The following is a 25,819-nucleotide window of genomic DNA, read 5'->3' as shown; positions in this document are numbered from 1 at the left end:
ATAAGAAATTTGGTCATAAATGCATGGGTCAGAAAATGATTGTTTAATTAATAAGGAGTGCTTATATTGTTGAAAACCACCTAAATAAATGAATGCTTAAAGTGGTATTTCCAATCAGGTGAGACTACCATTCTTACATTTTTAAGTTGAATGAGATACTTCTTCACCAGGTCCTTCAGTTCTGGAATCAACATTTCTGCTCCAAGCAGCACATGTTCCACAAAGAGGGACATTGAGAAAATTCTATTCCATTGGCTCCTATTGGGAAAAAAGCCCAATTTATTAAAAAGAAAAAAAGCATACTATCCAAAAGCCAAACTGAAAAACAATGGACTCTATATAATAAAAAGATCAGTCTTTTACGAAAGCAGATAAACCTATGAAGTCACTTGCAAACACCACTGCAACTAGAATAAAAAAGTTAATTTGGAAATTAACAATTGACCCAGGTCATCTTGAAACTGGGGTTAAGATGGGATCAAGTGCAGCGGGACAGAGGAACACATGTTTTGCAGAATGAACATTGGCTTACCTGAACGTTTGTTTTCTTCTGTGGCGTAGAGAGTCCAGATAGATTGGGTTAGGTCAGATCCTGTTCTAGTGGACTGAGTCCCACCCTGCGCCATGGCCACGCCTCAGCTTTCAACGAAGCACTTGGCAGACTGGACATGATTTGATAGTTGCGAGATAAAAAAGAACATACATTATTGCTCCCCTCAACCCAGACCAGACGAACCAGGGTGGGGCTGGACTCTCTACATCACAGAAGAAAACGAACATTCAGGTAAGCCAATGTTCATTTTCCTATATGTGGCTCCGAGAGTCCAGATAGATTGGGATATACCAAAGCTGGCCTGTCCCTGGGAGGACATGAGTCTGGTCCTACTCCCATTGGTGTTCAACCACGCTCTGCAGAACCCTCCTGCCAAAAGCTGCATCAACTGATGCAAAGGCATCCAAGAGGTAATGCCGAATGAAGGGTAATGGTGAAGACCATGTAGCCACTCCACAAATCTCTTCAATGGGTGCTTGAGTCGCCCATGCGGTTGGGCGGTTATTGCTGCACTTCTGGTCGAGTGAGTCATCAACCCCTTGAGGCATCGGAAGAGACCTGCTCTGATAAGCCTTAGCAATGCAAGCCCTAATCCATCTGCCCATTGTTGATGGAGACACTTTCAACCCCATTGTACCGGCTGGAAAGACTTTCGGATAGAATGTGTCCTTCAGATGTATATTTTTAAGGTTCAAAAGGTTCAATCATTAAGACACTTAACACCTTAGGAAGAATCCCAAGTGGGAAATCTGTGAACCACAGGAGGTCAAAGTTTGGTGGCCCCTTTTAAAAACCTCTGGATGGTTTGGTTCTGAGACAAGGACCCCTTCCTTTGTAAGAACAATACTGAAGAAAGGGCGGCCACCTGTTTGTGTAGTGTTGAGCTGAGAGCCTTTTGTCAAGACCTCTTGTAAAAAATCCAGAATGTTGGCTACTGAAGCCGAAGAGGGGGAAATTCCTCTCTACCCAAAGGCCCAAACATTCAGCCTCTAACATTAAAGCCTTAGATCTGGTGCCACCCTGCCTGTTGATGTGAGCCTTGGTGGCTACATTATCTGTTAAAATTAGGACATGTGTGTGATCCCATCGAATCACTGTCAATTCTAACCAATTAATGTTCTTTCCTCTCACCAAAACAGAACATTGGCCTTGGGCCAACTGTGACTGTAAATGTGGCCCCCAGCCGGAGAGGCTGGCATTGGTAGTGATTACTATATGGGGCGGCTGTCTGAATAATTGACCGAAATTCAAAGCCTGAGAAAACCACCATGATAAGAACTGCTTGACAGACCCGGGGACTGTGACCCTGAGAGATGAATGACTTCTACCCGCCTTTTGGTAGGGCAACAAAAATCACTGAAGCTTTCTGGAGGGTAGTCTAGCCCAGGGGTCGCCAACCTTTTGGACCTCAGGGACCACCAAACTCATAATTTTTGATCCCAGGGACCACTAACCGGTTCTGTGGGTATGGCCTAATTTGTGGGTGTGGTTTGGTGGTCATGTGACTGGCTGGGCATGGCTTGTATGTAAATATTATAAATATTTATATAAATATTGAATTTTTTTTATAAAAAAGAGCAACTTTTACCAAAAATCAGGCATAGCAGGCAGGCAGATTGAGTTGCTCACAGAATCACAGATCCATTCAGAGATCTAGCTATCTGCCATTGGCTAGCTCAGTCTGTCACATAAAATTTGCTTGCAATCAAACTCACAAAATTAACTCACAACACATCATGTATGTAAATATTGATTTTTTTATAAAAATAAGAGCAATTTCTACCCAAAATCAGGCAAAGCAGGCAGATTGAATTGCTCACAGAATCATTCAGTGATCTATCTATCTGCCTTTGGCTAGCTCAGTCTCTCAAATTTGCTTGCCGTGAGTCTGCACTGAATTTGCTTGCAAGCAAACCTTCAGTCCTAAGGGAGGTTCAGCAGAGCCGAAGATCTAAAGATTAGCTAGAAAGCAAGAAATCCAACCATTTCCTGCTTCCTAGCTAATCTAAATCTCCCTGCACAGTAGAACAGAAGATGGTTGGAAAAAGGAAAAATAGCAATTTTAGCAGGCAAGTTTGCCGGGCAAGGAGTAAGTGGGCAGGGAGCGTTCCTGCAGGCCCTGTGGATGGCGCAGCCTCGTGTTTCTGCGCTGCCTGGATTAATTGCTTTGGGGTGATGCTTTGGGCGTGAGATTTCTCTGTGGCCCACCAAAATTTTCTCAAGGCCCACCCGTGGGCCACAGCCCACCAGTGGGCGACTGCTGGTCTAGCCCAAGGCACGATGAAGATGCAAGAAATCGTCTTGTAAACTGTCTTTGTGTTCCTGTGAGAGGAATACCTTACAAGACACTGTAAATCTTAGATCCAAGATGCAATAAACACGTAGATGGTGAGAAACAATTTTTCTTGTTGTTAATTGAAAAGCCATGGTCTTGTAATAGGGACAATGTCACTTGGAGATCCTTTAAGGCCCAGTCATGTGAGGATGACTGCATCAAAATGTCATCAATGTCAGAGTATATTCATGAACTGGAATAGAGCTTGGTAATAAGGTCAGCCAATGAGGATAGTTTGGAAACTGAAATTAGAAGTAGTCTAGGCTGGAAACTGAAACTAAAAGTAGCCTTGCTGTGGTTCTATATTAAGCTCTGCAACTCTGCAGCTATGTTAAGCTCTGCAGCTATGTTGAGCTCTGAGTCTGTCTATTGAAGATCTAACTTGCTTGCTTGCTGAAGACTGGAGCTCGGCTCTGTACTTGAAACATGTTTCTGCTTGAGTTTGCTCCATGTTGGAGAAATCTACAACTGGTTTGTAAAATCTACTTATGTTTATAAAGAAGCATCAGCCATCTGTGTTTATTTTTCTGTTGCTCAATTATCACTGCAAAACTCTCAATAATCCAGGTAATACTGTACTTTACTGGGATGGTTCTCAAGCAAGCTGCCAAGGCAGCAAAGACCTTAGTAAACACCCTGGGTGGAGAGGATAAACCAAAAGGCATAGCCCTATATTGGAAGTGTTTTCCCTCGTAGCTGAAGCATAAATATTCCCTGTATGTATGACAAATTCTGATGTATAGATAAGCCTCTGTTAAATCAATTGAAGCGAGGAAGTCACCCTCCCTGACACCCTGTAAAATAGACTGCAGCGAATGCATCCGGAAACGCTTGTACAACAAAAATTTATTGAGCCTTTTTAAATCCAGACTGGCTCTCCACCCCCCAGAAGTCTTGGGAACAACAAACAGCCAGGAGTAGAATCCCTTGCCCTGTTGATCAACTGGAACTGACTGGATGGCTCTAATATCCAGTAGGTGTTGGATGGCCTGTTGCATTAGTTTCCTACGGGAAGCCTCCTTGGAAATGGGGCAAGGCACATAAAATTTGAGGGGTTGTGACCTAAATTCTAGGAAAAGGCCATGTCTGATGGTCTTTAAGACCCAAGCGTTGGATGTGGTAGCCTCCCATCGGGCCGCAAAATTGGATAACCTACCCCCACTGCTGCATTTAGCGGGAACACCAGAAAAAGCAACCTTCTCCCCCACAAAAGGGCCACTTGCCTGAAAATTGGACCTATCTCTGGCTGCTTTTTCCTGGAGGCATTCCTGGCAGTTGAAAGACTGCCTCTGAGGCCCCTGAGCCCCGCTGCTGCCCTCAGCTCTGAAAGATGACCTGCGAGTGTATGGTACCACTCTGTAACTGGAACGCCTTGCCAGAAAAGGAAGGTATTTTTTTTTATCCCTGGTCTCCATGAGATGGGGATCTATTCTAAGACCTCCCCAAACAATTTATCCCCCTTGATGGGGGCAGATGCTACCTTCCATTTCTGCTGTCATTGGCTTGCCAGTTTTTAAGCCAGATCATTCTGTGGGCTGCTACAGACATAGCAATGGCCTTTGAAGCAAATCTGGCACTGTTTAAAGTGGCATCTGCAGTAAATTCGGGCATTGCCACAAGTTTATTGATGTCTTGGTGCAATCGGGCATCTGAGTTGGGGATCCTGTCCTGCAGTTGGTGCAGCCAATGTAAGGAAGATCTCATAATGAATGAGGCAGCCAAAGCAGCCTTGACCGCCCAGGCAGCCACCAGGTGGGTACGTTAGAGGGATTGTTGATCCTCTTGTCCTCTGCCTTCAATGCCTCCTCTGGATCAGTGGGGTTTGAAGAGGAAGAAATTAAGGCTGCAACCGGACCGTCCACTGATGGAACCTGTAATGAGCTGGTAAGTTCAGGCCCCATATTAAAGCAGCGGTGCTCGATGGCCGATAACATGGCAGATGTTCCCAGGGATGCCAGCTGTTTCTTGATAACATTCAAAAATAATCTAAGCACTGGAACCATTTCAGCTGAACTGTTGATTCATCAAAATATTGGTCTGAAGGAGCAGCAATGTCCCCTTCCACTTCCCCGACATCTGCTTCTGGTCCCAACTGGGCCGTCTTCCTGGCCTTAAACAATAAGGTCCTGAACTTTTGAGAATCAAAGATTCTGGTGAAGGAAGGTCTCTCTGGGGCCATTTCTTTGTCTGCCGAGAAATCAGATTCCTTCTTGTCTTCCTCTGGTGTTTTATGTGTAATGCTATGTACGGAGGGGTCAGGAGAAGCCCTGTCCCTTAAGGATTCTCTGCTTGTCTCATGAATGGACTGTTGCAGGTCTGAATGTTCTGACACCGCTGATTCAGGCCTCCTCATAACTTGGAGGCCCTTCCACAATGCCTTGCCTTAGGGCTCTAGAGATAATTTCCTCCATGTGCGCAGGAAATGCTGTTTCACCCTCTTCAGAACTGCACAAGCCAGCAGTTGTGAGTGTATAAGTTGCTGCCACTCCTGGTCTGGCTCTCTTAGGAGGAGGTTCCCTAGTTTCATCCTAGCAGAATCCTTTGTAATCTGAAATTCCCTGTAGAGGGTGTGGATTAGCAATAGCAAATGAGTTATCAGGTAACCAGGCTTGTAAGCAAGGTCCACTAGTGGAGGTAGAAGGCCCAGGCTCCATTTGTAAAACTGGAGGCAGAGCCAAAGAGTCTGACTCCTCTGGGTCTGGTGATTTCCGGCTCCTCCCACCAGCAACTCCCTGCTTTTCTGGAGCCTTCTGTCTTCTCAAAGCATCCTGCTTCTCTGCCCTGGAAGGTTTCTTGGGTTCAGGGGCCTTTCTTTTCTGCCTGCCCCTACCCACATGATCACCTCAGTTCTGTAACTGAAATCACAGCCCTGGCAACATGGTCGATCTGCGTCCTCAGCTGGGGTAGATCCAGTCATCACCAGTCTTCAGCGCGAACCACTGCCACGCGGCTGCGTCCCCCAGCTGGGATCGGGCCAATTGCCCAATCAAGTGGCTGCCTTGTGCTGCTGCAAAGCCTCTTCTGGGCCAACTGCCCTCTGAGCCGCTGCTGCACTAAGCGCTTCGCAGCCAAAAAGATCGCGATCAACAGAAGTAAAAGAAAAAGAGAAACAAGCCGATTGCTTGTGTTGCCGCCGCACTACTGCGCTAAACAGCTGATGGCCTTATCGGCCCGATCGCTTAGAGCCTTCTCCACGTGGGCGGGGCTCCGCACACTAGAGCAGCAGCCCCAGAACAGATCTCCAAGAGTGGAGGCTGAAAGCCTCTTTGACTTGGCTGCAGGATCCTCCAAAGTATTTTCCTGCAGTTTAAAACTTTTTTTCCTTTTGAAAAAAGCAACTCCCGTCCTGTCCTGGCTGGACCAAGTCAAAAACTGGGGTGTGGTCACAATACAGGGCAGAGCTTCAGTTTGAACACAGATTCAGTCCACTAGAGCAGGATCTGACCTAACCCAATCTATCTGGACTCTCAGAGCCACAGATAGGAAAAGTCTCTTGCCAAAAGACAGCTTAAAGTACGCATAGTCCTCTTGAACCAATCTAGCTTCAAAAAAATCATAGCATTCTATGTAGCCCCCAACATGCTTGCTGCTTTGCAGATTCAGAATCAACCTATGTTAGGATTTAGACAACAGGAACTAACAGTATTTAGAGCATGCCATTACCATAGGAAGTCAACTTACAAAGTTGGCCAGAAAAAACCCCAGCAACCTATCAATAGAAAAAAGCAACCGTAAAATGATCTTTACCACAACAGAAAGTAGATACAAATTAACATTTCTACAATCCTGAACTTTTTACTTACTTGACCTCTTGGAGCATTTGGCTGCATTGGCTTCCACTGTCTTGGCTGCTATTTGCTGTGCACACAAGTTCAATGGGCATTTGAAGGTCCTTCACCTGTTGGAGCCATGCACGAGTTTTCTGTTTCAGGACTGCCGAGGATAACATTTCAGTACAGGCCAGCGCAGCAAACACATCTAGCACCTATGGCAAACAGGCATACGGAAGCCTCTTACCGCACACGTGTAATGTAAAAACATAGCGCTTTATCCTTCACTGAGAATCACATTATTGAATCTAGGCATCCTTTGGTAAAGAAAACTACCTTGGATTTTGATGCCCTCACTCCATTATTGTGCCTTTGTACTTTGTTAAACATCTGACTAGTATGGTGATATAAAAATCAAATACATAAATTGTTTCCTAAATGAATCCAAGTAGTTCTCATTTAGCAACTATCTTGTTTAGCTATGATGGTTACAGAAAAGTAATTTTATTATCAATCAATTTATTATCAATGGTTAGAATGCTGTACTACAGGATACTTCTGCTGATTGCCAGTTGACTGCAATTTGGCAGTTCGAATCTCACCGGCTCAAGGTTGACTCAGCCTTCCATCTTTCCGAGGTGGGTAAAATGAGGACCCAGATTGTTGGAAGCGATATTCTGACTCTGTAAACAGCTTAGAGAGAGCTGTAAAGCACCGTGAAGTGGTATATAAGTTTGAGTTGTTAGTATTGCTATTATTTGACCCTGCTTGGGAGATTCTCCATGTATTCTTATTACAAAGCAAATACAAACATTGAGTATAGCCTGTAAAAAACATTTTGAAGACATGTCTGGAACTCCTGCTTTGCAGACAGATTAATTTCTCCCGGCTAAGAATATGGAGAGAATCCCAGTTTCCCCCCACCCCCAGGTGTCATGTTTTCCTATTAAAAGTTAAATGTTACAGCCCACCTACCATTTGGCTTTGCCATATGCCTCCTTTGTTTTCTCTTTGTTCAAGGGTATGAAGCACTTCAGGGTACACAGCAATAATGCGGGAAAAGTTCTGCAGACGACTCTTAAACTGATGATAAGCAAGGTGGACCCAAGGAAGGGAGGGCACTCCTGCTTCTGCACTGGAAGAGGTGGCCTTCATTTCTTCCACACAGGTCAAAAGGGCCACGTGCAGCATCTGAAAATACACAGCAGCGTATTTGAAGGCGATTCTCGTCACAATCACCGGATGAATCGTAAGGATTTAAGTAGTCTTTCCAATACATGGGAAACATTTATCTGAGTGTCATATAGTGGTAATTAAGTGCAAAGTCTACCTACTAACTGGCACACAGTACAGCATACAGCTTTGGGAATCATGAAGCAAGCATTGGATTCCCATATCTATCCATCTGGGATTGAAATACGCACATTTAGTTCCCTCTCTGAAGTCACACCCATTGCCAGGAGAATGAAGTCTCTGACATAATAATAAAAAAGGACGGCCTTGTCTTCCTCTGAGTAGGAAGCAATGTGTTGGCCCAGGGGTGTCATCCGAAAGATGTCTAGAAACTTCTCTGCATGGCCTGGAAAACAAAACAGGATTTAAATGGTTTGGCATCTCCCCCAGAAATAAAGTCAACCAGTCCTCTTTTAACACGTAAAACCAATTTAGTATGAAAAATACAGATTTTCTTGATTTTGTGTTTTACTTAATTTATCAAATTTTTATTCTGCTAATCACACTTATGTGACTTTGAGCAGTTTACAAATGATAGGTGCTAATTTGAGCCAAATATGCCCCAAGATTTTCAAACAAAGGGACCTCTTTTTAACTTTCCCGATATTCTCACCTTCATTCTTAGTGACATGTTGTGCTTGAACCCGAAGATCTTCCAAATAATCCTTTATCTTCCAGCTGAAAGGCATTTTATTGCCAGTCCCTGGAGACACTTCCATGTCATTCTGCACCTGAATTGGTTTTGTTTGAGAGCTAAGGAAGATAAAGTAAAGTTCATATGAATAGATGCTTTTTCAATATATTTTGAATGTATTAATGTAAAAAAAGTCAAGCAACGTATAATGAGATATATTTTAATTTAGTACACATAACAATGTGATCAGTTTAAAGACAGATACTCAATGGATTGATGATTATATGGTGGATGTATTTTAATACACATCATTTTCTATATATTGAATAAAAGAAATATCATAGCATAAAGTAAATCTGTTTCAATTTGTTTTACTGAAACACTTCCTTTGTTTACCTTGCTCTTTCATCAAAACGTTGGTGATTGGAGATATTTTTCCCCTTATCTTTTAGCTATGTTCAACAGCAGTGGTAATTGGGACAAACTTTTCATGAACAAATTTTTTTAATAAGCCATGCTCACTGAAAAATGAACAGCTAAACCAGAATTGCACATCGCTGACATAGCTATATACCACATTATTCCTTCCTATTTACTTCAAATGCCTTTTATTTCTCTCTCCACCTTCTTCCCACAGCTTACCTGCTCTGACCCATGACATAAGGGATGTCTAGAAGTTTTAGTTCATTGAAGATAAATAACCACAAGGTTTTCACACAATCTTCTGTTCCTGGTTTGACCAGCAAATCCAGATTATAATCTCTGTCCAAAATAGATACCATGTAGGCCAGAAGTGGGGTCACCATACTCTGGGTCCGTTTCCACAGCGTGCGTCTATATAAACCAAGAGAGGAAAAGCACCCAACATGGCATCATCTCACATTCTAAAGAAACCAGACTCAAATGTCATTTTGTTTTGTTTCAGCTGATTTGGTTAACTTCCTAGTGCATTAAAGATACTTCAGAAAAAAATTAAAAACTCCAGGTGCATAGTTTTATTATTGAAAAAGATTAAAACTTCAACGAGTGAAGTTTTAATCAGTTAAATTAATTAAATTGCAATTAAACTAAGTCTCCCAGCAGCTGCCATATTTGGATTAAAGGCAGTGTTTTAAACTGAGCAGTCAGGGTTGTTTTGTTGTTGTTGTTTTTTTTTTGGGGGGGAAACAGACCCAAAACAGGTGGCCCCAGAGAGTACTTGATTAATACTTGAATGTAATGCCTTATCTATATACTATACCTAAATGTTCCTCCTTCCTGGAGTGCAGTAAGGTTGGAAGCCTCTCGGAGCACCCACTCTTTCATACTGAAAGAATTTTCTTCCTGTTTCTTCAAAAGGCAAGTAAGACGGCTCTTTGTAATCTTCAGGAAGTTGCCTGTTTGGGGGTGGGGAGAGAAACAGCATAATTTTTATTCTTATAAAAATTTTATAGCCACTTTTTAGGATTATATTTCATACAAGATGAAAGAAGCTACTGATGGGTAACTCTGATTTTAAATCAAAATTAACATTTCCTGGTCTTTTGCTTGATGATCCTACTTAAAATCATATATTTGCTTCCCTAAGAAGAGATACTTAACTTACAAACCTTTATCATTACCTTCAATAATCTGAGTTTATTTAGGAATTATTGGGTGCAGATTATAGTCCCTAATTTTCCATGAGGAAACCTCATCCTACAGTGGATTGATTCAGACTAACAACAATCTGCTTCATAAACACACACAAACACAATCACACACACACACACACACACATACACTTGACACTTCCAAAGAAGTAGGAAAAAGGCAAGCTCTAATCTTTTGATTTTCTATGGGTCTAGTCAAGTACAATCCCTGACAGAGCAAATTACATTCTAAAAAGTAATAAAACAGAAACTGATCCTTTATTTCCGCTTTTTATTATATATTCAGTATACTCAATATAGCAAGAGGAACGTGTATTAAAATATATTTCACGTTAACAAGAGACCATGCTCCTTCTGGACATATGTATATTATATACCTTGCAGGGTATCTTCCTCAGACAGGAGGCTAAGAAGAATTTCAATTCTCTTAGCGCTACGACCGGCATCCTCATTGTCGTCTCTTAGCATGCTGACAGCACTTTGAACACAACTCCTCAAAAGAACGGTAGTATCCAAAACCTTAGACTTTCCAGGCACAGAAGAAGAAAAAAACTTTTAGCATATCCTGAAACAATGTACAATCATTTCCTCTATGGCTCTCAGGTGTGAATGAGCATCTTATTAAACTGAGCTAGACAGCCTTTTGATAGTTGAATGCCACACTTCAGAAGTATGAGATAATAATGCAAGTGTCCAGGGCCATTATGTTTCCCTTCAATGGAGAAGGCTTTCTAGAAATTATCTTTGGTGTTTCTTTCTTCACTTACTGTTTTAACTATGCTGTACTTTACTAGGGCTTACATGTCCAGTTTTTTTAAACTAGCAGTGCAAAATAATCTGACATACTTCCAAATTTGAAATTGGTTTTCTCAATCTTGTCAGAACAGTACTATCAATGGAAAAGTTCTAAGTGCAAAAGAGCCTTTTCAAGTTAAAACGGGGTATTTCCAAGCTTGAAACAGGGCCATTTGGTGTCCAGGACATTCATCTTATGGTCAGACCAACTCTTCATCTCACCCACCTGAGATCAGAACAATTGTTTCGATTGTTTTACAAAGCACTACTTTTTCTTTTCCACTACACAACAGGAAGAAATTATATCAGTCTTTTTTCATCAACTTCAGAAGGAAAAAAAAAAACTTCCAGAGTTTGGGGGCTAGATATGGCTCTGGGGCTCTAAGATGCTCACTTTTAGGTTCATCCTCAGAGTAGAGGGAGAAACGATCTTCCAGGTATCCAGAAAGAAAAAGATCCTGCCTAGATAAATACCTGTGTAAAATAAAACCAATGCAGCACTAGGAACTAGGGAGGGAGGCAGCCATCTATAGAAATTTCTAGAGAAAACAGGCACGAAAGAACACATCTGCATAACTGAAAGGGCATATGTTATTGTCCAGCTATATAAATTTCTGAAAAAGTAGATAATGGAGCTATCATAAAAATCACGAATAGTGATCCCTATGGAGTGATCAGAAATAGGAATCCTACTCTAATTATATCTGATGATTACACATGTTACTCTAATAGGGCAATGTGTGGATCATCCCAAGGTTAGAACAGATAGCTAACCATAAATATCTAGATGCAAATATGTGAAACATGTGTTATGTTATTTCTATAAGCAATTTAACTGAACAAAAAAAAGCAAGTTGCTACAAAGAAGAATATCGTTTGCTCTGAGATCAAAGGGAAACAATCAAACTGGAGTAGTGAGGCATAGCAAGACTTACACATATTTCTGGTTCGGATATTGGTGATGCCTCCACCTCCACCTCCATCTCTTCTTCTATTTCTTCTTCTTCTTCTGTCCTTGAAGCTACAATGATAAAGAAAGTCTCATATAGGAATGTAGCCTGACTCTAAAAATGATGGTGGGAATTACTACGAACTGTTGGAATTAAGCACTACATAAACATGCAGTTGAACTTCTTACTTTCAGGATTCTCTGCAGACTCTCCCGTATTTTCAGAAAATAGCTGGCTGATGGTAACGTTTGTGAGGGATGTTATATCAGAGATCATATCCTTGGAGGTTCTTAGATCATCAATATGCACAGACTGCCACAGCCCTAAAAACAACAGGTGATATTTCACAGCTATTACCTGCATTCCCATTAATCGTTTCTGAGGAAAACTACTTAACCTAACACAGGGAAAGGGTAGGATAATACAATAATGTATCTTTTACCATGTAACAGCAAGGGCCTTCATTAAATTAACTTGCAGGTATTGTACATAAAATTGAAGTTAAATACATCCTTTCAGTTTGGCCAATCATATGTCTCAAGGAAGGAGTGTATGTAGAGAGGGCAAGGACAGGATTATGGGAAACCAACAAATATGTTAGCCTCCGAACAAATCATGGAAAAGCCAGGAGGGAAAATATTACAAAAGTCTGAAGGGGTATACTATTTTTATTACAGGTAGTCCTTGACTTACAAAAGTTCATTTTGTGACCATTCAAAGTTACAGTGGCAGTGGAAAAAAAACTTATGACCATTTTTCACAGTTATGACCGCTGCAGCATCCCCATGGTCATGTCATTTATATTCGGATGCTTGGCAACTGGCATGTATTTATGACGGTTGCAATGTCCCAGGATCATGTGATCATCTTTTGCCATGTTTTGACAAGCAAAGTCAATGGGGATGCCAGATTCACTTAACAACCATGCCACTAATTTAACAACTGTAGTCATTCACTTAACAAATGTGGCAAGGAAAGTCGTGGAAAGTGGAGATACCTCACTTAAAAAATTTCTCACTTAGCAACATAAATTCTGGGCTCAATTGTGGTTGTAAGTCGAGGACTACCTGTATACATTTGTATTTCTATTAAGAGAAAAAAATGGAAAAATAGATTTTGCATTTATAGCAACATGAAGTAGAGCAAATCTCCAAAATTAAGAGATGCTTTATATAGAGAGCCAGTTTGCTCTAGTGGTTAAGACAGAGACTAAAAAGCGGGAAACCGTGAATTCTAGTCCCGCCTTTAGGCATGAAAGGCAGCTGGGTGACTTTGGATCAGTCACTCTCTCTCAGCCCAACTCACCTCACAGGATTGTTGGTTGTGGGGAAAATAGGAGGAAGGTGTGTTGTGTATGTTCACTGATTGAGTTATTTCTTAAGACACCACTTTTGTCTTAAAATGCAAGCTAAATAACAAAAGGCAATGGATGTAAGGAGGTGATGAACTTAAGAACAGAAAGGTATGAGTGAATTTTTGGTATACCATTGCCCAGCCACATACATTGGACAAACCAACAGGAAAATAAATGCATGCATTGCAGAACACAAGAACGCAGTCAGAAAAGAAGAAAATACTTCCTCCTTTTCCAGCACCTTAAAGCCACAGGACATGAAATTAATTTTGAGGGAACCAAATTAATCTCCAATACTGAACAACAAGAGAATAATCAGGGAAGCCATCGAAATAGAGAAACACTCCCAAAACATGAATAAACGGGACGATACTTCTTACCTACCAGACATCTGGAAACTAGCCCTTATCAACAAACGAGTCCCAGCCACGAAAACCAACACCAGACCCAAAACAACACAGGATACCACCACCAATCTCCCTCACCAGACTCAAACCCAAACCCACCCCATAGATGAAAGGGAACCACCATCCAGAAACCAGACCATGGCTGCATCACCAGCTGCCACACGCCCCAAACCAAGCAAACTGACACATGCTATGAACACATAGTCAGGCCTCAAACTCGGAGCCAAACCAAAACCCGGAACATCACATCACAGTCACCTGCTCAGGTTATCACATCACAGAACTCAGGAGGTTACACCACAAAACCTCAGGATGTTACAACACAGCCAACGACCCAGGAGATTACAGCACAAGACCCAGGATATCAAAACAATAGAACTCAGAAGGTCATCACACAGCCCATTACCCAGGTCGTTACAACTCAGGAGATTACAGCACAAGACCCAGGATGTCAAAACAATAGAACTCAGAAGGTCATCACACAGCCCATTACCCAGGTCGTTACAACACAGGAGGCTGATAAACACACAGCCAATACCTCAGCCACACATATTCTTACGAAAAAGCCAGCCAATCTGCAAACATCAACTCCATCAACCAATCAAGAAATGACAACACAGCCAACCTCCCCACCAGTATTTATAGAGAGACGGCAGCTCCAATCACGCTTTGCTGGCACAAGTATGAAGCCGAAAGCACCAGCCTGAAGATGGCGAGTGGGACCTCATCGAAACATCACCAAGATACTCTCAATCTTACATGGAAAAAGACCCGAACACACCAAGATCTGCACACACACACACACACACACACACACACACACACACACACTTCCTTTTTTCTGTATGTGTTATTTCCTTTGACTTTTTTGATGGCCCTTTGGCCATAAGAAATTGATTTGAGTTGGCTTTCCTTTAAGCCTTTTTTAAAATTGTTTTTTGCATTTTGCATAAATTCATTCATCCCAAAAGAGAATAGCATAATGGATATGTAAATAAGTATGGCTGACCAAACTTGAAGAATATCTACTAACAGTGAAAATTAACAGCATATATCCAGAACAGAAGTTTGACTAAATTTAAGCAAGAATGTTTCCCTATATAATACATGCCACATATAGGATACTGCCTGAGCTCCGTACCTTAATTTTTTATTGGAGTGAGATCCAATAATGGCAAAGAGGATTTTCTTTTTCTTTGTACTTCAAGAGACTCAGAACTGGAGGGGTAACATTAACTGCATTAAACCTATTTAACAACATATAGTTTCCATGTTTCCTAACTAAATATGGCAAGAAATCACATCACTGATTTTCAGCAATTTTTGTCACCAAGGTTTTGTGATCTCTTCAGAGAGTGCACTGTGGACCACGAAGAGGTTTGGGGTCCAAATGCAACCTATAGGCTGAGGGTCCCATCCTGATTTATGATATGGTATTATTATGGCTTTATTTCAGAGCTATCTTGACGCTGCACACAATGATTACTGTAGTAAGTAATAGAAGCAGCACAGGAATCTCTATGTGATAAATAAATAACATGTACAAATGAAACAAGTTTCATACCTTGATGCATTTGCAGAGCTGCTCAAAATATTCTTCTAACAGATGTGAAAAATACAATAGCTGTATTTATGAATGATACACAAGAAAATTTGCAAGAAAATTATTTGACATAATAAATTTTTCATCTTATTTGTAGCCTTGTATTAGAAGCACAGCTCTACACTGCAGTAATCTGTAAATCGCATTGCTGGGACCATTTGTCAGAGGAAGCAGGAAGCAATCCTGATGCCATAGCAGCCCCTTTAAACAGACCTCCAGCCTCCTTGTTCTGTATTCTTGCACATATGCCAGCCTACCTCCGTGAAATCCTATGTAGCAACTTCCTCCTTCGATTCGTGACAGCTTAGTGATGAAAATTATAAACACCCTGGCTTGATTCTCCTGTATTTTGTTGACTTCATTAACAGCTGAATACCTGTAAGGGAAGAGAAACAGGTATCACTCTTTTGTGAAGTTAAAGCATTCGCCTGCTCAACAGCTCCCATTATTTCAGCACAGATAAATTTTATTCCCCCACCTCATTCTGATATATGGTACTAAGATAATGAATAGATCCACAAGGTTCTCTATGAAATTAGAATATTGGTCTGGAGTCTATGTAAGTCTATGAACTTGGCTGGCTTATAAATATGGTTAAACACATTACACCAACTATTAATTGATTATACTGTATGCTTGGTATTGCTTATCTAATACCTTATCTAACAGGTGATTTACCTGGCTGAGGCAATGAGCTGGGCACTGAGTGATTCATTTTCAAAGTCAGTCTGAATAATGAGGATTTTACTCCCATCAGTCCTCACAGCAAAAAAATTCCTAAGAAAATACAGAAATGTTTAAATGGGCTTTAATTTGTTGCAGAAAGAATGGGTCATTCACACCCAGACCTTTATTTAAAACAATGTCACTTCTCCAAACACCCCAGCAGTTTGAACAGTAAAATAACTTCATTGCAATCCTCCAATTTATGTTTTTCAATTCAACTGCAAAACTCCTCTATCGTATGAAATTTATTCTATTAATCATTTATTCCATTACAAGCACTTTTATGCCACTTCGAAAAAAATAGAAAATATAAATCTGTATTATTCTGTAACCATTGTGGATGAAGAAAACTCACCGAATATCCTTCAAAAATGAGTACTCTGTGTCAAATTGTTGTAAGAACAAAACTTTCAAGCTGTCTGAATTATGCTGCAATTCTGCCTCCAAAATCTCTGTGTCTGCTGCAGTCAGGAGTCTGGAGAAGGTCGTCATCTATAAGAGTTAAGACAGTAGGTTTTTCTGTCAAATATTAACGAAGTTTTCACAGAATGGTCATGCAATCTCTTGTTTTTTATTATCCAAGTGGAAATATTTTTCCCTTCCTTTCCTCTACACACATAGGAAATTCTCATTTAGTGACCCACAGTTGAGAACAGCAACTTGTTCATTAAATGAAGGACTTGCTAAGTGAAACCTTGATTGTCCCTATGAGCTTATTTCAGCTTTCATTTGCTTTACACACCTATGAAAATCATAAACGTGAATATTCTTCATTGCCATCATAACTGCAAATGGCGATTACATGAGGCAATCATTAAACAATGGCTAACAATATAGGTTTGGGGACTTGGTATAAAATCAGGAAGGATCTAATGCTATCAGTTAGGTGATTACAAAAAGATCAGATAATTTCTAATCATTTTAGATTAGAAATTTTATTTATTAATAACATTTTATTTATTATCTAAATTTGTATCAGCAAGTTCCTTTGTTTCTATTACTCAGAAATAGTACTGAAGTAGCAATAGCAATAGCACCTAGACTTATATACAGCTTTATAGTGCTTTACAGCCTTTTCTAAGTGGTTTACAGAGTCAGCATATTGCCCCCAACAATCTGGGTCCTCATTTTACCCACCTCAGAAGGATGGAAGGCTGAGTCAACCTTGAGCCTGGTGGGATTCGATCTGCCAAATTGCAGACAGCTGGCTGTCAGCAGTAGTTTGCAATATTGCACTCTAACTACTGCGCCACCAAGGCTCTTTGTTTGTTCCAAAGAAAGTTATGCCCCATTTCAATCATTCCAGACTCTTACACTGAAAGAACACTGGTTTCTCAACCTTTCTGCCAGAGATGGAGATGCTATAAAAACATTTTGAAGAGAAAATCTTATTTCAATTTCCTCAGCTAGAGTCTTCTTGAATCTTGGGATTCTGACAAGAAAGTGCATTTCTATATCCTAAATATCTCCAGCAGGTATTTTTCATTTCAAAACTTTAAGTATTCAAACCATATAATATCACAGCAAACATCCAAATTTCTTGAAAATAACAATTCACCAATGTAAGAAACGCAAGCTTTGGGGAGAGGTAGTCAGTTAACAGATAATCAGCGTTGGAAGGGACCTTATAGGTCATCTAGGCCAAAGCGGGAGACCGTACACCATTTCTGACAGATGGCAGTCCAATCTCTTCTTGAAAGTCTCAAGTGATGACACTCCCACAACTTCCAAGGGTAAGCTGTTCAATTGGTTGATTGTTCTGTCAAAAAGTTTCTCCTTATTTCCAGGTTAAATCTCTCCTTGTTCAGTTTCCTTCCATTATTTCTTGTCTGGCCTACAGGCGCTTTAGAAAATAACTTGACCCCTTCCTCTCTGTGGCAGCCCCTCAAATATTGGAAGACTTGCTATCATGTCTCCCCTGGTCCTTCTCTTCACTAGACTAGCCAAGCCCAGTTCCTGCAACCGTTCTTCACATGTTTTAGTCTCCAGTCCCCTAATCATCCTGGTAGTTCTTCTCTGTACTTTTTCTAGCGTCTCAACATCTTTTTTATAATGTGATGACCAAAACTGGACGCAGTACTCTATGTGTGGTCTTACTAAGGCTTTATAGAGTGGTATTAGTACCTCACTTGATCTCGATTGTATCCCTCTGTTAATGCAACTTAGGATTGCATTAGCTTTTTGCACATGGCTGGCTCATATTTGGCTGGCTGTCCACTAAGACTCCAAGATCCCTCTTACAGTTACTGCTATTGAATCTGAAAATTACTACTGTAATGGAGCCTGCTCATCATGATCAGAAATTTCCTGACAGTTAGAACAATTAATCAGCGCGACAACTTGCCTCCAGAAATTGTGAATGTTTCAACACTGGAAATTTTTAAGGGATTGGACAACCATTTGTCTGAAATGATATAGGGTTTCCTGCCTGAACAGAGGGTTGGAATAGAAGACCTCCAAGGTCCCTTCCAATTCTGTTGTTCTGCTCTGCTTTGCTCTATTCTATTCTATTCTATTCATGATGATCGTAACAAATTCTACAATGCTTTTTGAGGCTGTCTTTAAGAGAATCCATGGTTGTTAAGTGTATGCAATTGTCATTGACCAAATCAATGATTTGCTATGGGCAGTTTTTCTGAAAAGTGTCAGATTTTGGCAAAACCTTCACAAAATGTGGCCAGATGACCATGGAATGCTGCAACTAGCTGTAAATACTTCTGTGTATCCAAGTATCCAAAGTTCTGTCATGTATAGGGGGCGGGGAAGACCATTGGAAGTTTAAATCCAGGCCATAAGTAGCCCCAAGGTATCCTTCCCTCACTCAAGCACACAAGCTTGAGGCTTTCTACATTAATATTATTGGAATAATTCTGTTATTATATCAGAATAAGCCGATTTCTACAACCTATTATGCAACCAAGTTTGCTTTGTAAGTATAGATGATCATATTAATGATCATCTCAACGACTTGGACTTGGTAAAAACTACTATTTTTCCCCATGTTAATGTTATTTTTATCCATCCAAAAGTGTCTCAAAATAGACTTACATCTTAAAAACTGTTTCTATCTATGATCCCCACAACAAAATAGAAAGTAACCAGCCCTAACTCTTAAGGATAATAGAAATGTATTCTAATTTGGAGCGTTTTAAAATTGTCTTTAAGCAGCTCTTGACACATATCAGAATTCACCATATTTATAAATATGAGAAAAAGGGCAACCGGGGTGGGTAGGAGGAAACAGGAAGAAACATTTAATTGCAGTTTACCTCAATAAAAACTGTATGGCCTCTGGAGTCTGACCGAAGGCACCCGTGCAAAAATTCAGCAAAGGAAGTATGCTGCTGTTGCTGAAAGTATATCTTAGCCAACTTATCTTTTAAAAAGTCCAGTTTAGAGTCACCAAGACGGACAACAGAATCTGGGGTAGCACAATTCAAGAGGACCAGCTCGGATTCCTCTTGTACTTTCTGCCTTAGCTCTGCAGAAAGAAGTGATTCTTCCAGGTTTTCAGTCACCTGCAGGACAACTGAAGCACAAGAGTCTGAATGGTAGCCAATAAAAACATCAGAAGGTCTGTACGTTTGTTGACCCATAAAATATTTCTCAGTTTTAACTGCTACAAAGTCATCCACCCATTTCTTCAAGTCTTCCACAATGGTCTTTTGCCACTTGTTCAGTACAGTATTAATATCCAGATAGTGTTTTTCAAGTCGGTTAATCAATGGAATGGGGAACTGTTCGTACACCACCTTTTTCTCTTCAATGACAATCAGTCGAAATTTGGGATGCACTCTGCATTTCACTCGATGGGTCCCCAAGCCCAAGTCAACATATTTTTGACCAGCAAGTTGGACATAATATTGATTGAGGGCATCATAGAGGCTCTCGTAAAGGTTTTGTAGGTTGAGAAGAACAACCATCTTCCCTGTCTCCATGCAAATTTTGACTCGGTTTATGTTTCTGCAAATCTGAGTGTATTCTTGATCTTTGGGAAAGCTGGAACCAAAAATAATTTCTGGTTGAACATCTCTGAAGAAACGCTGTTGGAGAATCTGAAGCGCTGCATAATTTTCTGTTAATACTAATAGATATCGGCATTCACCATCCTGATAATCACTATAAATGTTTTGCTTAACTAAATCAATTGTACGGATATCCTTATAATTTTCATCTCCACCTTCTGGAATCTTAGACATAAAAGTATCCAAGACTTCAACACCTTCTTTGCCACTGAAATTTCGGAGAACAACCTCTGCTATTTCATGAGGACCTGGTATGCTTTTAGAATTTTTTGTCAAAGCAAATAACATTTTGACAAGGCTGTAATAGTCACGCAATCCAAAAAAATCCTTAGTTTGGTTCTGGCAAATTTCTTCATACGCATTCGCAAAGATAGGAAAGAAATGCTCAACTTTCTGTAGCACAAGATGATCTGAAGAGCAAATACCTTTTGCGCTTTTTATGAGTTCATTTTTATTCAGGTTTCCACGGGATACAAAGATGCCGCGATTCATCTTAGCTGGGTCTAGGGCCCAGTTAGATATCCCAACGAAGCCAACCTTCTTGTGAGGAAGTGGATTATCATCAATGCATCCATCTTCTAAGAGAGGGTGAAGGGTCTTCAGGGGCATTTTGGGGGAGTCTTCTGCCAATCCAATTTCATCTAATACAACCACAGAGACATATTCCCCGAGGTTTTTTCCTTCCTGGAAACGAGCACAATGCTTGAATGTATTTATGATCCCCTCAGGGGTTGAATGTGGGCTGCACTGGAAAGACACCAAATGGATCTGCTTAAGTTCCTTATAAAGGTCAGAATATGCTGCTTGACCCTGCATGGCATCAGCCACAATGGTCTTGGCAAGAGATTTTGAGCTGCCCGGCTTCCCAATAAGAAACAAAGGGATTTTAAGTTCAATGCAGATTACCATCATGAACACATTTTCCTTCAAAGCCATGTTTTTTGCTATTCTTTGCCTATTAGGCACACCACTCAAAAAAAGATCCTGAATTAAGCTAATTTCTTCAAGAACTACTTTTTCATTATCATATGGTTCTGGAAATATTTCGCAGATAACTCTCCAGTATGCCTCTTTCTGTTCCAGGGAAGCATGGTAGCAAACACCAACTGAAAGAATCAAAGACCAAATTATTCTGTCTCTCTGAATTACACTTTTAGGATTATTTTCCAGAGACTTCTCCAGATGCTTAATAAGACGTTCACTGTAGCCATGAAACCATTTGAAGACTTCCACACAGCGCTCGACATCTCTGAGGCTGATAAAGCTGCATTCGTCTTTCTGCTGTCTCATGTAGGTCTGTGACTTAAAAAGTACCTCAGTAATCATTTGGATCTCAGTAGCAGACATTGGGATTGACCTGGCAAGTTTTTGCACAATCTGTTCTATGTATAGTTTTTCAGTGATATTGTTCAATTGCCCAAAGTCCCACACCAGAGGTATCATGCTTGGTGGCAGTGCATGGACACGGTAAACAAGCTGCCTAAGAGGGATGGAACCAAGCTTTTCGCTGGTGTCCTCTGCTTTGACACGATAACCCAGTCCAGCTGACTCCAAGCGCTGGATCATTTTTGGTGTGTGTTTGCGATAAGGATTGCATGCAGCTATGATCTGTAAACCTGAGTTGGGACATAAAGGTTGTCCTTCTATTGTGTGGTCACATAACACTTCCTTGATGCTGCTGACTGCGTCTGTAGTATTGGCTTCATCAAAAAATAAAATTGTGTCAAACTGATAATTCAACTTATTGTTTTGTGCCATATCTTCAGCTTCCCTGACTTTAGCGTAGATCGCATCTGCTGTGGTACCTCCATGAACTTTGACAAGCTTCAGGTTATCAGGATTGGCACCACTCTTACGCAGTTCACACAGGTATTTTATAAGCCTGGTTTTCCCACAACCCGTTTCTCCCATCAGGACAACAGGAATTCCGCACCTAAATCTCATTTCAATGGCAAGCATTTTCAGTATATTATCTGTTGTAAGTTCATAGGTTTCATCAGGATCGGTTGGCCACTGGATCCCTAAGACCATGCAAAGTTTCTCAATTTTCTCAGCTCTGGTCAGTGTATCAAAATTAATATTGAATGGAACTCTTTGAAGATGTAACCCCCTAAACAACTGACGGGTCATGACATTTCTCTTGATAATATTGCCATTCAAAGGATTGATGGCATCAATGCTGCCATTGTTATTGTACTGGAGATGAAAGCCAATGAAAGTCATAGATACACAGTCCTTATTAAAGAATATGTATGGATGGGGTTCAGTTTCCCACTTTTTCCGGAGCAGAAATGGAGCAAGAGCTTCCTCAGTAACCTCTTCAAAAACTTGCATTCCAGGGCTTTCATCAGAAATGTTAAGTGAAGGAGTTGCAAAATCCTTTGCCATTAAAATCATAAATTTGACCACAAAATTTTTAAAGCCCTGCAAAGTGTCCTGGACAAAATCAGCATTACAGAAAACAGAGGTTTCACAATTTCTCAGCTGAAGGTTAAGAAACCAAGCAAAGTTTCTAAGTTCTGACCAAGAAGGATCAATTACTCCACAGTACATCAAGAACAGCTGTAGGCATTCTTCTGGAGTCCCTTCCACTGAGCCTTTTCTATACTGGAATGCATCAAGATTTTCACCTCTGCTTTCTCTTATCAAATACTGGAATGGTCTCTGAAAAGCTTCACTGCAGAACATTTCTTGATCTACTCGGGGATCACTGCTCTCATGAAATAAATTCATCTGAATACCGTTGTCCAGTACTTCTTTAGGAGATCTGCAAGTTATTTGGGGGAATACATCAAGGAAACTGCAGTTCAGCCCTGGAAATTTCTGAAAATAAACCAGAGGGAGAAAAGGAAGGAGTTATAATACAATCAAAAGATGTTTTTTTTAAAAAAAATATTCTCTTATTTCACAAGCGCCACAGTTTTCCATGGTGTTTTAATTTTGTACTATGGAAAAGGGTTGTCAATACTGCAGAATTGTAATTACTACCAACAGAAATACTGCTGTGCTACAAGGTCATGGAAAAATCTCTTTAAGGGTCCATGGAGGGAGGAAATGGTTTAGTCCCTTGCAGAGAGTTTCATTTTAATCCCATGTAAGCAGATGTTTTCCCCCCTGTCCCTTGCTTTTTCCTTGTCACTCTGTAGCCACAAATAAATCCCTATTTTTTCCACTGTCTTAAAAAATCTTAAGATTCCACAGAAATCAGTTTTAAAATTCTACTCTAAAATACTAAAAACACAGCAAATATATGTTCTATGCCTCTGGATGTACTTACAGATCCTCTTTGTTTTTTTGGTGAGTGGGGTGGTTGCAGAATTTCTGCAATATAGAGGTGGCACTGTTTCCGAAGCCAGATTTTCCCATCTGCATCTTCTAGATAACGTAAAATGAATAGCTTGAACAAAAATTCTGAAATTCCAGTCTGAACCTGGAAGAATACAGAAACATAAGGACCACACAAATAAACAGGGATGCTCCTCCTCTAGATATAAGCACATCTTCTCACAAAAAGATGTATTGGAAGAAAAAGAAAATCTCCTCAGTCAAAACTTTGACATACTCACAGAAGAAGTAATATCAAAATGCACAATCATAGGCCGGTTTTGGTACTTTTGGTCCAGGAGTAGAAACAGAGAGTTTAGGATTTTTCTTTCATTCACATGGGGATCAATCAGTCGAATAGTTCTTAAATGAACTCTGTGTCCTTGCAATTGCGCTTTCATTTTCTGATACATCCTCTTTATATAGAGAGATTTTCCTATAGTTTTTAACAAAAAAGAAGCATTTAAAATGGAAAGATATTGACAGGAAAAACAAAAACAAAATACTTAATTCATTTGGGACTGAGAACTCACATAGTCTATACAAATGCCTAACAACTAATATAGAAAATATAGGGAACATCAAAGATAACCAATCCAGTTAAAAATAAAGATCAGAATAAACTGTGGTGGGCAGAAAAATAGTGCTAAGGAGAATTGAATCTGGAGATTCTGATTTCTTTTTTGAGGTTTTTGAAAGGAAGATCTTTCTTTTTTTCTTTCTTAATTGGAATAAAACACAAAGGCTTTAAAACATATGCTTGTAAAGAAAGTGCTTTCTCAGTAGGCCAGAATTTGAAGTCCACAAACATTTATTTCTTCAACTTCGACTGCCCAGAGTCCTTTGGATTTGGGCAGCTGTAATAAATTTAGATAAATTAATAATATAAATAAGTTCTAATCTAAGTCACTTTTATGAGGTCCTCTTTTCCTCTAGTTCTCCAATGTAGTAAACAAGTTTAGAACATTACATGTTAATTAAAATGACAATTCCAATTAACTATAGCACTACTTGATCATAAACTGCTAGTACTGTACTATTAACATAGTAGTACATGATTTAAAACACATTTGTTATAAAGAACCCTGATTAATTGTTTATTACTCTAATGGGTCATTCTTTTCTTGCTAAACTATGATTATATTTCCAAGATGGAAGATTGTTTGAAATTGGTTTTCTCACCCATTCCAGCTCTTTCAGAAGATACAATCCCAACACACATGTTATTCTTGAAGATGGAAGTTGATAGATTTCCAAACTCAGTGGCTTTGTAATGCTTCCCAAGATAACTCTGAATCTCTTTTAGAGGCCTAAGAGGGGTCATGTGAATAATGCAATTACTAAAAACAGAGGGGATATAGAAGTGTTCTCTCTCACAGTTGCAGAACATCACTAAATGGTAGTCATTGCTATGTTTTAAATAAAGGTTTTGGTATAGTTCCTCTAACTTATAGCTAACATCGTAACTCAACTCATCTGCAAAGAGTAAGGTATAAATCTTCTTTTCTTTATTGTTTGGAGTAAGGCATCGTCTCATAAACAATTCCACTTGTTCGTAGCTAGTTTGTGGTGTACACAATAAAACTTCATCGTAGGAGGGTAACTTCTCTTTTGGACTGTTCATGTAGATGGAAATTGTGGAAATCAAAATTTCAGAGCGAGGACAGAGAATGAGATTGGGCTGCCTAGTATGAAGACCTTGTGGTAATACTCGCGCAACACTCCTTTTTTCCAAATCTGCCAAATTAGACAGGAATCTACCAAGAGTTTCAATATCAAAGCAATCTGGAAGAAATAAGCCCATGTTCTCCATATAGGACCCCCATATTTCCTCCAAGTGTTCAGTCAACTCTCTTTTTCTTGCCTGGAGTTCATACATTGCATCAAAACTATTTGGTATTTCAGATATCAGTAGTTTGGAGACTTCTTCAATATCTTGTCTACTGCAGCTATGTTTTATGAAAGACAACATCATTAAGGCAGACTCACTGGGTTTACCCGAACCAAGCTCCTGGCATAAATATACAAGCTGGTCAGCCATGTAATAATTCAAATAAAAATACTGGGATCGCTTCTCAGACATGAACTGATTCCATCTCTCCAGAAAACTCTCCATCTTCTTGCACATGGCTGGCAAAACTTCTGCCACATCTCCACTTCCACAAAGGTCATGGATAGAATTTAAATTAAAGTTCATCTTAATGCAAAACTGTCTCTTAGGTGAGCAATATATGTCAGCAATCCAGTTTCGGAAGAGCATGTTTCCAGCAGAATAAAGGTTCAGGAAGGACAATGCAAATCTCTGAACGTTAGAAAACACCTGAGTGAAGAATACACACAAAAAAACACAACAGTTATATTGAATCCAAACAGCCTATACAACGTATGCATCCTGGCAAATGCCTAATGTAGCCTCAATCAACTTTTGATTATTTGGAATATAGATATGCATTTTCAGTACAGCTCCCAAGTCCTGCCC

General features: G+C 40.1%; 1 protein-coding gene across 1 annotated transcript in view; it reads right to left on the bottom strand.

Annotated features, from left to right (window-relative positions):
- Positions 1-25,819, bottom strand: part of RNF213 (ring finger protein 213) — a 116,368-nt gene that overhangs the window by 30,669 nt on the left and 59,880 nt on the right. The window contains exons 25-41 of the mRNA XM_087924950.1: positions 24,523-25,660; positions 23,583-23,776; positions 23,294-23,446; positions 19,261-22,839; positions 16,347-16,483; positions 15,944-16,042; positions 15,523-15,641; positions 12,090-12,224; positions 11,887-11,972; positions 10,534-10,681; positions 9,766-9,901; positions 9,168-9,359; positions 8,505-8,644; positions 8,083-8,237; positions 7,634-7,849; positions 6,692-6,873; positions 138-258 (exon numbers count right to left, since the gene is read on the bottom strand). Coding sequence (XP_087781076.1) covers positions 138-258; positions 6,692-6,873; positions 7,634-7,849; positions 8,083-8,237; positions 8,505-8,644; positions 9,168-9,359; positions 9,766-9,901; positions 10,534-10,681; positions 11,887-11,972; positions 12,090-12,224; positions 15,523-15,641; positions 15,944-16,042; positions 16,347-16,483; positions 19,261-22,839; positions 23,294-23,446; positions 23,583-23,776; positions 24,523-25,660 — 6,930 coding nt within the window. The remainder of the gene's footprint in view (positions 1-137; positions 259-6,691; positions 6,874-7,633; positions 7,850-8,082; positions 8,238-8,504; positions 8,645-9,167; positions 9,360-9,765; positions 9,902-10,533; positions 10,682-11,886; positions 11,973-12,089; positions 12,225-15,522; positions 15,642-15,943; positions 16,043-16,346; positions 16,484-19,260; positions 22,840-23,293; positions 23,447-23,582; positions 23,777-24,522; positions 25,661-25,819) is intronic.

Source organism: Pseudonaja textilis, chromosome 2 (assembly GCF_049901715.1).
Source record: "Pseudonaja textilis isolate UNSWEBS1 chromosome 2, rPseTex1.2, whole genome shotgun sequence".
NCBI lineage: Eukaryota > Metazoa > Chordata > Lepidosauria > Squamata > Elapidae > Pseudonaja > Pseudonaja textilis.
This window is presented reverse-complemented; position numbering and strand designations above follow the sequence as displayed.